Source organism: Hippopotamus amphibius, chromosome 3, assembly GCF_030028045.1.
Source record: "Hippopotamus amphibius kiboko isolate mHipAmp2 chromosome 3, mHipAmp2.hap2, whole genome shotgun sequence".
In the NCBI taxonomy this organism is placed as follows: domain Eukaryota; kingdom Metazoa; phylum Chordata; class Mammalia; order Artiodactyla; family Hippopotamidae; genus Hippopotamus; species Hippopotamus amphibius.
Window position 1 is genome coordinate 181,303,301 of NC_080188.1, and position 14,411 is coordinate 181,317,711.

Below are 14,411 nucleotides of genomic sequence, written 5' to 3' on the forward strand. Positions count from 1 at the left end.
TTTAATAAATTTATTTTTTTAAAAATTTATTTTAAAATTTAATTAATTAATTTATTTTTATTGGCTGCGTTGGGTCTTTGTTGCTGTGTGTGGGCTTTCTGTAGTTTGGAGAGTGGGGGCTACTCTTCGTTGCGGTGCACAGGCTTATTACTGCAGTGGCTTCTCTTGTGGTGGAACACAGGCTCTAGGCGCACCGGCTCAGTAGTTGTGGTGCACAGGCTTAGTTGCTCTGCAGGATGTGGGATCTTCCCAGACCAGGGCTCAAACCCGTGTCCCCTGCATTGGCAGGTGGATTCTTAACCACTTTGCCACCAGAGGAGTCGCGAGAGTAGTTTTAGATTTATAGGAATATTGCAGAAATAGTAAAAAAAAAAAATAAAAATAAAAAATTCCCTTGTACTCTACCCAGTTTTCCCTAATGTTAACATCTTACATTACTAAGGTACCTTTGTCACAGTTAATGAACACATATTGATATATAGTTATTACCTAAACGCCATACTTTTTTTGAATTTCATTAGTTTTTCCCTAATGTCCTTTTTCTCTTCTAGGATCTTATCTGGGATGCCACTTAAAGTGCTTTATTTTATGCAGAAAGTTTTGAATAACCCTAAATGCATTGCATTGTACTTGTCTGAATTAACCTATGCCTGTAAAACTCTTTAAAATTGAATCATTGATCTAGAATGCTGTGTGAATGTCTAAAAAAAAGATTGATTTTAGAAATGATATAAAGACATACAAGGGGTTGTACTTTTCCCTCCCCTCTTGATATCAACTGAGATCAGAGGGGTGCATGAAACTAGGTGACTGTAGAACAGTGCAACTGTGACTGCTGTTATTGATGAAAAGTATATTTTCAACCATAGTGGTATAGGATATTGCTTTTTACCCACTTCATTGATAGAGGAGGATGTTGGTATGTAATAATATTAACGGTGCCTCTGATTTATTTTATTCTATGTAATAGTCAGCTGCCCATAGAACAGAATAATCTTTTCACAGATTGTGATCCATGGAATATTGGTCCTGGATGAGACCTTCAAGGTCATTTAGTTAAAATCTTTTCCTTTTGGCTTCTGAGAAAACTGAAGCCTAGAGAAGTAAAGTGGCTTTCCTGTGGCTTCCTAATTCTCATGTGCTCTTTTATTTAATTAACACTGTCACAGTGGCATCTTCAGAGGTGCTTCTGTCTTGTGTGCAGTGGACGAGTGCCGAGTTCTCAGTAGCATCTGGTCTCATTAGAGATCCACTATCGTATAGCGTTGCAAACAGCTTTGAAAGCAGTTTTCCTCTAATTAAATTACCTTTCATTCCTCAGTTAAAAAAGAAAAGAAAGAATAGAAAATGGAGCTTAGCTTTAAGGTTGTAATGTTTGTAAATAACTTGTTACTTTGTGAGATTTTACATATGAAATTGTTTCTTATGATTATTTTATAAATGTTGTAGCCTTTTTTTTCTTCCTCAGGGTCAGGTTTTCTATTACAGTACTTCTTGTTAGCAAATAAAATAAGAGTGGAATACCAACTAGAAGGATTTTTGTTTAGTTCTCATCTCCTCAGAAAGGTTAAGTTTAAGTATTTAGTTAAAACATGTTAATGAGTTTCTTTGTAAAATGTTTTTGTTTTAGTTACTTACACATTGGGCATGCAAAAGCTGCTCTTCTGAACCAGCACTACCAGGTTAACTTTAAAGGGAAACTGATCATGAGATTTGATGACACAAATCCTGAAAAAGAAAAGGAAGATTTTGAGAAGGTAATTAAAGGTGTAGTGATGAACCTTTGTCAGTAAAGTTGATTAAAATTAGAGGGTGACCTGATACCTTCATGGTATGAAAATAAATTTTGTTCTCATAGCTGCTTCTTTTGCTCATCTATATATTCTTTGTCTGAGACCTAAGCCAAGAATCGTTGAGCTCCCATACCAAAAAACTTCAGTTTTTTTCCTTTCCTCTTCAGTTGTTGTAGAATTTATTTAAGTACTACATTTTCCTACAAGTATCACTTTCTTGAATGAATTGGTCACTAGAGGCAGGTTTCCTTTTTGTCATATAATTTTATGAATGAAACGAACACTAAATAGGTATTGGAAAATGTGAAGGTTTCCTAGCCTCTTATGTCATCTGTTTAGAAACACTGTAATATATTCAAAGAGAGGGCAAATAATTGTCAGCATGACCAATAATAATCAGCTTTTCCAGAATAAATGGAAAGCACCATGAGATCAGCTTTCTCAGCTGAAAATTTGGAGGCTAGTATAATGAATATCTTTTTTTTTCTTTTTTTCTTTTCTGATCTAATATCGTACAACTTCCACAGCCATTTCCAGGCTCTGTAAGACTGATGGTGTATTATTACATTTGCCCAAATGCAGTGTCAAGGATTGAAAATACCCAAGAAAATGCAAAAGATAAACTGATGGTTATTTTGGATTCTTCTTGCAGGTTATCTTGGAAGATGTTGCAATGTTGCATATCAAACCAGATCAATTTACTTACACCTCGGATCATTTTGAAACTATAATGAAATATGCAGAGAAGCTAATTCAGGAAGGGAAGGCTTATGTGGATGATACTCCTGCTGAGCAGATGAAAGCAGAACGTGAGCAGAGGATAGAATCCAAACAGAGAAAAAACTGTAAGGCGCATTTATTGTTTTATATCTTAATTGTTATTCTTCTTGTATTCTGCTGCTTCAGTAGAAAATGATTTCTGTGAAAGATGATGGTTTGAAACACATTCGGGAATGTGTTTCATATGTTAATTCATCTCTTAGAAATCTTTTCTCTTTCTCTACCATCTTTACATTGTTATTACTTTGTTAGCATCACAACTGCATGTGAAGGGTGTGTGCCCTCAGCACCTCACTTGTTACCTGTAGTCCTTTGCATTCATTCCATGTGAATGATTCCTTCTGCAACTTTTTGTAGTTCTCTCAATTTAAATACTTCACTTTTCTAATTGGAATGTTTGATGATAATGTTAGTGATACCCAAATCTTCCTGTCAATGTGTGAATAAATATGAATATAATATGTGAGCTTGGTCCTACCCTATGCCTGAAATATCACTTGATGAAAAAGCATATTTTTGTTATTACTTGTCCTTGAGCTTCCGAATCTGGCTATTTTTATTCTGTGATTACGTTCCAGAATTTCCACACTACTGTACTTAAATCTTGAGTGTCACATTTGGGAAGTGTAGTAAATTCAGAATGTTATGGTACCTACCTGACATAGGTAGGACCATAGTCAATGGGGATGTAGAGTTTTTTCCCTGGGAAAAACTTGTCTCACTGTTTTTCCCTGAGATAAACTTCTATCATCTCTCACATCTGGGCATCTTAAGAGTATCCTGCTTTCCGCTGGAATGACTGAAGGTACTTTTGGGGAGCCGAGGGGCTCAGGCTTTCAGCCAGAGATGTGTTCTTTAGATGCCATGGGCTGCAGCACCAACGCCTAGGCTGGGTCCCCGGTCTGTCCCCTGGGTGTGAGGTGGCAAAGGAACAGAACACTTCTGCTTCAAACACCAGCGTTCAGTTGAAGAGGGCGACTGACTGGCCACTTGTGCCACAGTGGGAACATGGGAAACACTGCCTGAGAGAAATCTTCAGGCCTCAGGAATCCCCTCTTAGCCTTTGTCAGTGCTGCATCAGTGGAATGTATTGACTTATAAAACAGAGAGAGTACATTTCCTAAGTGTTTTGTGGAATTTCTTCATTAAAAAAAACAATGCATTTACTCTTCATGTCAGATGTTGGAACTATTACAGTACTTTTAAACTAGTGGAGTGTGCTTATAGTATAAAATCAGAATGTGAGAATTTGTATCAAATTATAAGACTTAAAATAATTTGAATTTAACCAGATTAGTAATACATTAGATAAACTATAGTATAATTATCATTTTATAGCTGTTGAGAAGAATCTACAAATGTGGGAAGAAATGAAAAAAGGAAGCCAGTTTGGTCAGTCCTGTTGTTTGCGAGCAAAAATTGACATGAGTAGTAACAATGGTTGCATGAGGGACCCGACGCTTTATCGCTGCAAAATTCAACCACACCCAAGAACTGGAAGTAAATACAAGTAGGTGTATTTCTTTCATTATGCTCAGTAGCTTCCTATGCTTTTGCTTTGATGTTCTCTGTAGACATGGAGTAGGGAGTAGTTGCAGAATAGTCAAGAGGTCTGGATCTTTGTTCATTCACGGATTAACTGGCCTCTCATGTTACTCACCTTTCAATTAAGGTTATACTAGGTTATTTCTAAGATCATTTCAGTCTATAAAAGTCCTTGAGTCTGCCTGAAGTTGCTTTTTATGTATTGATTAGGTATACTGTAGTGTGTTTCTTCAGATGAAGATACTTCTCTTCCTACTATAAACTTTGATTCTGCTAAACATAAATTTATTCGTAAATATGGTAAGAGTTGAAGATTTAAAGAAATATGAACAAGAAAGTATCATGTATTTTTTTCTGATTTTGGTTAGTTTTCTGTGTGGGTTTTCAGGTTAATAGATTTTTTTTCTGTAAATCTCCCCTACCTGGCCATTAATTTATAAAGTAACCAGAGAATATATTTTCTTATACTTTGAAGAAGCCTACTACATACAAATGCTGAATTGTGATTTCTGAGGAGATTGCTGAATGTAAATGATTTCTCTAGTAGCTAATGTAATTTTCTTTAAACTTATAGGTGCTGTGTATGTATCTGTATGTAGACAGACACTTCATGTGTGTGTATATATATGTCCTTTATTTTTAACAGGGCAATTGCTCCTTGTTTACTAAACAGTCACTTTGAATACATTTGGAAAAGTGAATTTGGATGCACATTTTTAGTATCAAATAATCGCAAAGCATAGTGTGGCAGCATCTTAATGAAGTTGTATCTTAAAAATCAGAAGGCATAATGCAATAATATATTTTTAAAAATTCAAATGAAAACTACATATGTGTTGTGTACATTATTTTAGGCAGAAATTGTTTTTAAGACTGTTCCATCTTAAGTGGAATTTTAATCAACCTAATAATTTTCTTCTCTTATGAGAGAAGGAAACACTCTGTTCTTGAATGCATTTAACTACGGAAGTATTAAATGTAGGGATTTACTCGAGTGTGGGATTATTTAAGATATTGAAAAGCTAAATTCCCTTGAAAGTACTATTGCTTCTTAAAATGATATACATTGGCCATTACAGAAATACGATTATAGAATTGACTATGCGAATATCCAGTTGTATGTTAAATTGCGTATTTGCTTTTTTGTTTGAATATTGAGTGACTGACTGATACATTGTCCTCAAAGTCTGGTTAAAAAAACGTTTTGATGTACTTTTAGTATTATGAGTCATAACACCTGTTAGTTTTTAAGGAATTCTTACCTTGTAAAGAATTATGTTTTAAATTAGTATTGCTGCTTATAATGCCTAATGTAAGGTGAAAAGGGTAAAATCCTTCATTGATTTTCAACCTATTCACTTTTTTTTTCTAGTGTTTATCCAACATATGATTTTGCCTGCCCCATAGTTGACAGCATTGAAGGTGTTACACATGCCCTGAGAACAACAGAATACCATGACAGAGATGAACAGTTTTATTGGATTATTGAAGCTTTAGGCATAAGAAAACCATACATTTGGGAATATAGTCGGCTGAATCTCAACAACACAGTGCTATCCAAAAGAAAGCTCACGTGGTTTGTCAACGAAGGACTAGTAGATGGATGGTATGTTTGCTGTTATCTAAAATTTTGAGAGGAAGTGAGAACATGGTATATCACTAATTTTTAAACTGCTTTGAGGGGTGGGGAGGATGAATGGGAGGGGTCGAAATGGGTAGGGCTGTAGGGTTTCTGGTCCTTGTCTTTATTTTATCCAGGTTCTCAGGCACCCCTCCCTTTTGTTTTAATGCTGCAAACATGGAGTGCCCATGTTTGGGCACAAAGATGGGGCCTCATGTTTGGGACTAGAAAAAATTTGAAAGTCTTTGTAGCACATTAGTAACCTCTGTGGGGTTTCTATGAGAATGATGAGTATACAAATTCAGGTCATCTTATAGGCATGTGTCCATGCAAGTGAAGCCTGCTCAGTCGGGTTGCTGTACTTCTAAGCTTAAGAATATTTTTTTTACCTGAATTAATAAGAATGTGTGTATTGGTTTTTATTAGCATCATGTAGTAGTGACACATATTAATTATATGTTGAATAATATGTGATTTTAGACTGTTTTACTGTGGGGCTGAATTTGATAAAGAGGAAGTTTATTTTGGGCCCCAGACAAAGGATGTTATTGCAGACTTACTGAAGTTTGCAGATCTCTGCAGGATATTAATAACCAACATATGTATTTTTTATAACTCAAAAGGCTTTATAAAGTGTATTTGCACATGAGTGAGAGGATAATCGTCTGTTATTTTTGTCTCAACAACACAGTGCTATCCAAAAGAAAGCTCACGTGGTTTGTCTACATATGTCCATGGTCGTATGTAGAATAGGGACCTTGAATGTTTGTTAAATAAAAAGCAAATAAAAATGTTGTAACGCATGAATTTTCTGTATTTGAAAATGTCACCTCTCTGTCTTTTTTCAAATGTACTTTTACTGTTTTCAGCAGTGCATTTATTTTACTGAGTAATTTTGGACTAGTAAGCATCTTTCCTCTTCCGTGAACTTGGGCTCACTGGTATTGTGATCTGCCTAATTATTATAACCAGCTCTTAGTCCAAATATTTAGCAAACTGAATATAATGTTATGCAGTAAGGTATGTTGTACTCTGCATCTACATGTTAAAAACATCTCCTTGGTTCTTTAAACTTTCCGTATTTCCCAGGGATGACCCAAGATTTCCTACGGTTCGTGGTGTGCTGAGAAGAGGGATGACGGTTGAAGGACTGAAGCAGTTTATTGCTGCTCAGGTGAGTTATAATTTCTTTTCCAGCTTCTCTGTTTGGATTTTCAAGTGTCCATTAATATCCTTTTAGTCTTTATTATTCCTGTTCTTTCCATTCCTTGCTTGTTCCTTATAATGCATAGTGGAAAACTGAGAATGTCCTAAGCTCGTGTGCTAGGGTTGGACAAAGGCAGCTGTGGTGTTTTTATCCAGTGAATGTATGACTGTTGACTCTAACTGTTCAGGGTCACGAGATTAGTGTGTACATACTAAGTTTTATATTCCGGTGGAAGTAAACTTGCAAGTATTGATTGGGTTTATTTTCTAGCATGCTTAACTTGAAGAAAATATTCTAGTTAATACTGCTTGCCCTTTAAGCTATTTTATCATTGATTTTCTAGGGTTCTTCACGTTCAGTTGTGAACATGGAATGGGACAAAATTTGGGCATTTAACAAAAAGGTATATATTTTGACTCTTGGTCCTCTTTTCTCATGCCTACCTTCTAAATAATAGAATACATGTAGAATTCATTAGTGTGCTCATAGTAGGGAAAGTTTTGTGAAGAATATTGTAATTCTGCAGATTTTCAGGAAAATGGAATGTTTTACTTTTTTAAACATGTAAAGTGCATTAAGCCTATAAACTATACCGAACAAATAACTATGATTAAAACAAACAAACTTGGAGTTATGGGGAACGGTAACAGTTTTTTCCTTAAATCTTTTTTGAACACTTTGCATTTCATTTTTCTGCTTTCAAGCTGCGAGCTCTCTGTAAGAAGGTATTACTTAATGCTTTTATTTGCCTTACTTAGCACATAGCTTTTAGCATATTACATGTTACAACCTGAGATGTTATACAGCTTTGAAGCACAATCACATTTATGTAAGAGACTTGCTTATACAAACCCACTGAAAATGCATTATTCCTAGTTCAAAAAAACATGTCCTCTAGTTTTCTTAATGGCAAAGGGAAGATTTGGCCAACTCCGTTCTACTGTTCCCTTGTGTACTGAGAGGACATAGAGTTTTAAAGTTACATATTCCATTGAATTGTATTGAAGCTTCGTTAATTATAATCCCTGTCTTATTGAATCTAGCTTTTAAAGAAAAGTTTTAAATGAAAGTCAAATGAGGAATACTGCATATTGACACTGTTAATTGGAAGCAGATGCTTAGACACTATAATAAGGCAAATCACTGAAGTGCCATGTTTTAAACTGTGGTTTCTGTGATTGTGTTCTGTAAATTCTGTAAATTCTTTTTTTTGTATTGCTGCTTGATTGTGCTGATGCCTTGCTTCAAAAAATAGTTGCTTGTCTTGCATGTGTCTTGAATTTATTTTATTTAGTCTTTTGTGTTGTCAGTTTTTGGATACGTAATGGAATTATTAATTGGTTCTCTCTGTTACTGCGGTTACTAATAAATACATTCAAAACTTACAGGCAGAATTAACATTGGAGTACTTTTCATTAATAATCCACGTATACTTAGTTCAAATATAAGAAAGACATTTCACTACAGGCTGATAATTCTGTAGGGTCTGTTAAATGAACAGAGTATTTTCCCTATCTTCTTTCCTTCCATTTTCTCTCCCTAGATAAATCACTTTCAGCTCTTTTAGATACTTGTTTTGGTATTTATTGCCCATATCTCTAAATGAGATGTGTGTGTTGCTACTTTTTGATTTCGTTTGTTTGTTTTAGACACCATCAGTTTACTTTCCACAATAGAAGATGAGGATTTAGGTCTCCTACTTTTTCTCATAATTCGTTGGCTTTCTTGTGGCTAATTGTTTTGTTTTGTTTCCCTCATTTGTTTAGTTTTCTGATTCTGTCTTAGACTCTTCACAAGTTGTCTAAATTTCCTGCCAAAATGTTCACATGCCTCTGGTATTTCAGTTTCATCTTGGAGACATCCCTGCTGGGGCCTTCGGTGCTGCTCACATCTGATCCAGATGAGAGAGGCCTGTTAACTTCTGAAGCACAGCTGTCTTCCCAGGTCAATCTTCCTCATCATCCTGGGAATTTCCTTTGCTTTTCTTCTGTAATGGATCATCTGTTTCTTGGATATTCCTACCCTTTTTCTTGCTTTTTTGCTTTGCTGTACCATACCCTCTGGTAGCTCCCTGAGAAAGAGAGCATGGGATGAAGATTTTTGAGATCTTGTGTATGAACAGCTTCTTCACTTTGAAATTTCACAATGTTGCGCCTTGGGGTGGGTCTGTTTTCATTCACATCCATTGGAAGAACATGTGGCTTCCAGACTAGAAACTCATTCCTTCAGTTCTGGGAAATTTTTTGAATTCCTTCTATTTCTTTGTTTTTTCTATACTATGTTATCTTCTCTCTGGAACGTTTCTTGAGCACATGTAGGGTCTCCTGGACTGTTTCTCTAATTTTATTTTCTCTTTTATTTTCCATCTCATCTTTTGGCTCTACTTTCTGGTACATGTACTCAGACCTCTCTTCTCAACTTCTGTTGAGTTTTTAATTTATGCTGTCTTATTTCCAAGATTTCTTTTTTGTGCTCTGAATTTTCAGAATAACTTCCTGTTCCTATTACCAAAGGTATTTTTTTCTTTCCTCCAGGTTGTTTATTTTGGTTTTTCTTTGATACTAAAGGCATTTCTCAGATGTCTGGTGAGCCTTGGTTATTTGCTCATCTTTAACACAGGGGACTGAGAGACAGATTGGAAGCCCTGAGAGAAAGATCGGGCTTGTCAGCTGTAAGATGGTCTGGCTGGGCCATGCTGTTGAAAAGTTTCTAAGTGTATATCTCATCTCTTGGACTAGGCAGTTTTCCCAGAGGAGTTTCTTTCAGTTAAGCTGCCAGAGGTGTAAAGCCCTGACAGCGAGGGTTTTGGAGCTGCCTGGGGAAGACTCTGGGGCCTTGACATCTAATATCATACATTCTCTTAATACCCTTGTCTCAGTGCAGAACTGTCAACTTCAAAAGAAGAGTCTCTGGACTCTTTGGAGTAATTTAAAACACTCATCCAGAGATTTTTGAGAATTGTATGATTTTAGAACTGAAAAAGACTAAAATCTTTTAATCCGAGATATCCCAAACTTGTCTGATCCTAACCATCCTGGAATGCTTGTTTAAAAATACATTTCCAGACTTTACTTCAGACATTAGAGTCAGAGTCCTTCAGGGTTAAATGGCCTGAAACTCTGTGCCAGCCAGTGCCCTAAGTCGGGGGTCCCCAACCCCCGGGCTGTGGACTGGTACTGGTCCGCAGTCTGTGAGGAACAGGGCTGCACGGCAGGACGTGAGCGGCAGGTGAGCGAGTGAAGCTTCATCTGCTGCTCCCAATAGCTCGCATTGCCTCCTGAATCACCCCTCCCATCGCTCACATTACTGCTCGAACCACACCCCTACTCCCACATCCATGGAAAAATTGTCTTTCTTCTATGAAAGCGGGTCTCTGGTGCCAAAAAAGTTGGGGACCACTGCCCTAAGTGATCATTGTAATTAGTCAGGTGTGAGAAATAGTCTTTTGCTCTCTGTCAGTTGAGGAGACTGAGCTGCAGCGAACTGAACTAAGTTTCTCAGGTTGGATCATCTAGGTTTAGCTTCTTTAAAAGAAGAAATTGTATCTTACTTGCTTAAATACTGAAGTGAGTTGTCACAAGTTAAATCTGATCATTCTAACCCAGTAGAAGCTGAAGGAAGGAACCCTTAATCAGTAAGAATGGCTTTTAAACCTCAAGGAAGGAAGTAATGAACAGTAAGTTTAGAGGGAGGCTGGTGCTGATTTAGTGCTGGCATGAGATATAAGCAGCTAAGGAGTAGCGATCAAGGGGAAGGTAGATTGCTTTTCACACTTTTCTAACTGACCCTGTGAGCATGGTTTCTTCTGTAAGTTCATTCAGAATTTCTACAATAGCAGAAGCTGAAAAATACTCTCAAAGGAAACAACAACAACAAAATAACAGCCAAACAATAGTAACAACAGAAAACCCAGTACAAACCAAAACAAACATAGCCAAGTTTAATTAGCCATACCACTATTTCCTACATACATCCTTCTAATGGGAAAAAAATGACTTTTATTACTTTATTTAGCTGTTTGACTTTACACTTGCTTCTGTCTACGTTTTTCTTCCCAATGCTTTATTTAGTATCTAAATACTGCTGTTGTGATTGGTCATCGTGGGTAATTTTAAATTGAATAGCGAAATGAGAAAAATACATCAGATCCAGAAGGGGATGCTGCTTCTGTTTTGGAGGTAGAGTAGGTTAGAATGTAATGAGTACTACCGTTCATCCAGTTAACCTGTAACAATGCATCGATTACCTGTATGTGCCAGGCCCTGGCTAGGTACTGGGGAGTCAGTGGTCCTTATGTGTGTGTGTATATATATAGCCTGCAGACCTGTAGAAATACCTTGTTTACTTTTAATCTATAGAATTGCCTTATTATAGTGACCTAATGCTCTTTTGCTTTTGATGGTGGTGTGTTGCCTAACACTGCTTATAGAAAATGATACTAGAACACGTGTATCTATATTTCTTCAAAACGGTCTTCTCCAACATTACAAAATGGAGTATCACATTTACCTGTAGGATTGTCATATAACCCCACAGGATAATTTTTCAAATACCAGAGTTAAAAATTATTTTCAAAATATTTCTAATATTATGCTTTAACTGTTGGTTTCTTTTTGCTTGTCAGTAGTTATTTTTGGAAAGGAACTCTAAATCCTTCATGTAGTCTTTGTTTATGATTGTTTTTCTTTTTTCTACTTGACAGTTAAATGTTAGAGAAGAGTTAGTGGGTAAACCAAAAATTAGTAAATGCAGTAACAAAGAATGCCAGTTAGTATTCCTGTGCTGTTACTTATTTTTTTGATGAAGTTTTTAAAAATATCTGAATGTTTTAACACAAGGATGCCTTTGTTGCAGGTTATTGACCCAGTGGCTCCACGATACGTCGCGTTACTGAAGAAAGAGGTGATCCCAGTGAACGTCCCCGAGGCCCAGGAGGAGATGAAAGAAGTAGCCAAACACCCGAAGGTCACCCTCCAGTTTCACTGTGTTGTTCTCTCTGTTAAAGGAGCAGGATAATAAAAGGGAAAATGTGCTTTGGTGGCCAAGCATGGTTTGGAGATCATTTTCCATCCAGCATTATTTGTCAGGATTTCATACTAATTAAAATTTGTTTTTAATTTTTTTCAATTTTCTATATAATTTTTAAAGGTTACTTTCTGTTTACAGTTATTACAAAATATTGGCTACATTCCCCATGTTGCACATCCTTGAGTTTATTTTACACCCATTAGTTTGTACCTTCCACTCCCTCACCTCTATATTGTTGTCTCCTACCCCTCCCCCACTGGTAACCACTAGTTTGTTGTCTGTATCTGTGAATCTGCTTCTTTTTTTCTTATATTCACTAGTTTGTTATATTTTCTAGTTCCACATATAAGTGATATCATACAGTATTTGTCTTTCTCTGTGACTTATTTCACTTAGCATAATGCCCTGCAAGTCCATCCATGTTGCTGCAAATAGGAAAATCTCATTCTTTTTTATGGCTGAATAGTATTCCTCTGTGTGTGTGTGTGTGTGTGTGTGTGTGTGTGTGTGTGTGTGTGTGTACGTACATACATACCACATCTTCTTTATCCATTCATCTGTTGATGGACACATAGGTTTGCTTCTGTATCTTGGCAGTTGTAAGTAATGCTGCTATGAACATTGGGGTGCATGTATCTTTTCGGTTTTTTTTTTTTCTCTCAGATATATACCCAGGAGTGGAATTGCTGAGTCATATGGTAGTTCTATGTTTAGTTTTTTGAGAAACCTCCATACCATTTTCCACAGTGGCTGCACCAATTTGCTTTCCCACCAACAGTGTACAAGAGTTTTCTTTTCTCCACATCCTTGGCAACATTTGTTATTCGTGTTCTTTTTGATAATAGCCATTCTTACAGGTGCGAGGTGATACCTCATTGTGCTTCTGATTTGCATTTCCCTGATGATTAGTGATGTTGAGCATCTTTTCATATGCCTGTTGGCCATCTGTATTTCCTCTTCAGCAAAACATCTCTTCACTTCTGTCCATTTTTAAATTGGCTTGTTTTTTTGGTGTTGAATTGTATGAGCTGTTTGAGAATTTGATACTAATTGAAGTAAATGTTTCTGTAGTTTTCTTACTGAAGAAATGTATTCTAGTAATATTACTATCCACATCACATAACACATAACTGTTATACTCAGTTGGTGCCTATTTTTTATTTTGTGGAGATAGCACATAAGTGTATAATAAGAATTTATTTCTTCCTGGACATATGATATAATCCATGCTCTTATCTCTGTGTGAAAGCTGAGGTGCATTCTCTATTAACTGAGTTATTCACTAATTGTTACCTTTGCCTTTAAGCCAAAACATTTGACCTAGTAGTGTTGAATCACAGCTTGAGTCCAGAGTCTATCATGATGCCATTGGCTCTGTTTTAGAAAATATCCGTGAAGTGGAAATGATATCTCTCTTCCTAATTCAGAATATAAATCTTACACATGGGTAGCAGGGAGATCCTCTTAGTTAAGCCATGGTTGTTGTCTCACATAGTCATGATTGCTAGGTCGATAGTCTTGAGTCTTCTGTTCCAGCTTTGTGAGTTGTCTGTAAATATCTTTATTATATAATGAAGCTTATGTCTGTAGACTAGTAGACTGATATATTCATAACCTTACTCATAACTATGTTACATTCATAGACTAACTCACATATAAGATAATATGCTTCATGAAGAGCCATAAATGTTCTAAGTTGTAGCCTTATGATTGCCTTTCTCTGTATGACATTAGCTTCTTTTTAATTGTGAAGACTTATTTTAAGGGTACCCCGATAAGATTTGGGGAGTGTGTGTGTGTGTGTGTGTGTGTGTATGTGTGTGATTGACTGGTTTGGCTTTACCTTTGCCTTTATCTTGCATCTGATTGGTTCAGCCAGGTGAATGGTGGTTTCTGATGTATCGTATCGCCCACTGCAGTTAGCTTAAATGTGAAGCTTACTTAATGTTTTAAAATTTGAATGGTGAGAATAAAACTTTTAAGGGTGCTTATTTGTTAAAATGGCAGTTGTGGTCAGATAGCTGAGTTGAGTTAAAGAATAAGTAATAATAAAGAATAGATAATAGTTAAATAGCTAATAGATTAGGAAGCACTTTAAATGATGGCTGGATTGTTCGATTTGATCTGTGGAATTTTCATTATCATTTCCCTCACGAAGTGTTCTATATTTAGCCTATCAGTATTCTGACAGCATAGTGTAAGTTGTTGCAACATACTGATTTTTCTCAAGTGCATTGGTGCATTCAATGAACAGTTTTTTTTTTAATGAACAATTATTAATAATGTTATTTAACACTTATTCAAAGGATCTTCCCCCTTTTTTTTGATTTTGGTCAAACAGAAATCTGAAATTTAACAAGTACAGCATTCTTTTTATTTCCCTGATCTCTTTTTCTTCTTCATGTAATACATGCTGAAAAGGCAGAAAATTTATCTT

At 36.1% G+C, this 14,411-nt stretch overlaps 1 protein-coding gene across 2 annotated transcripts in view; it reads left to right on the top strand.

Annotated features, from left to right (window-relative positions):
- The window catches only part of EPRS1 (glutamyl-prolyl-tRNA synthetase 1), a 67,992-nt gene that overhangs the window by 14,075 nt on the left and 39,506 nt on the right, over nt 1-14,411 (top strand). The window contains exons 7-13 of one of the 2 annotated variants that reach the window (XM_057726515.1): nt 1,631-1,757; nt 2,446-2,638; nt 3,912-4,083; nt 5,491-5,724; nt 6,829-6,913; nt 7,290-7,349; nt 11,801-11,911. In XM_057726515.1, the coding sequence (XP_057582498.1) occupies nt 1,631-1,757; nt 2,446-2,638; nt 3,912-4,083; nt 5,491-5,724; nt 6,829-6,913; nt 7,290-7,349; nt 11,801-11,911 (982 nt within the window). The remainder of the gene's footprint in view (nt 1-1,630; nt 1,758-2,445; nt 2,639-3,911; nt 4,084-5,490; nt 5,725-6,828; nt 6,914-7,289; nt 7,350-11,800; nt 11,912-14,411) is intronic. The other variant, XM_057726516.1, reaches the window with a different exon arrangement.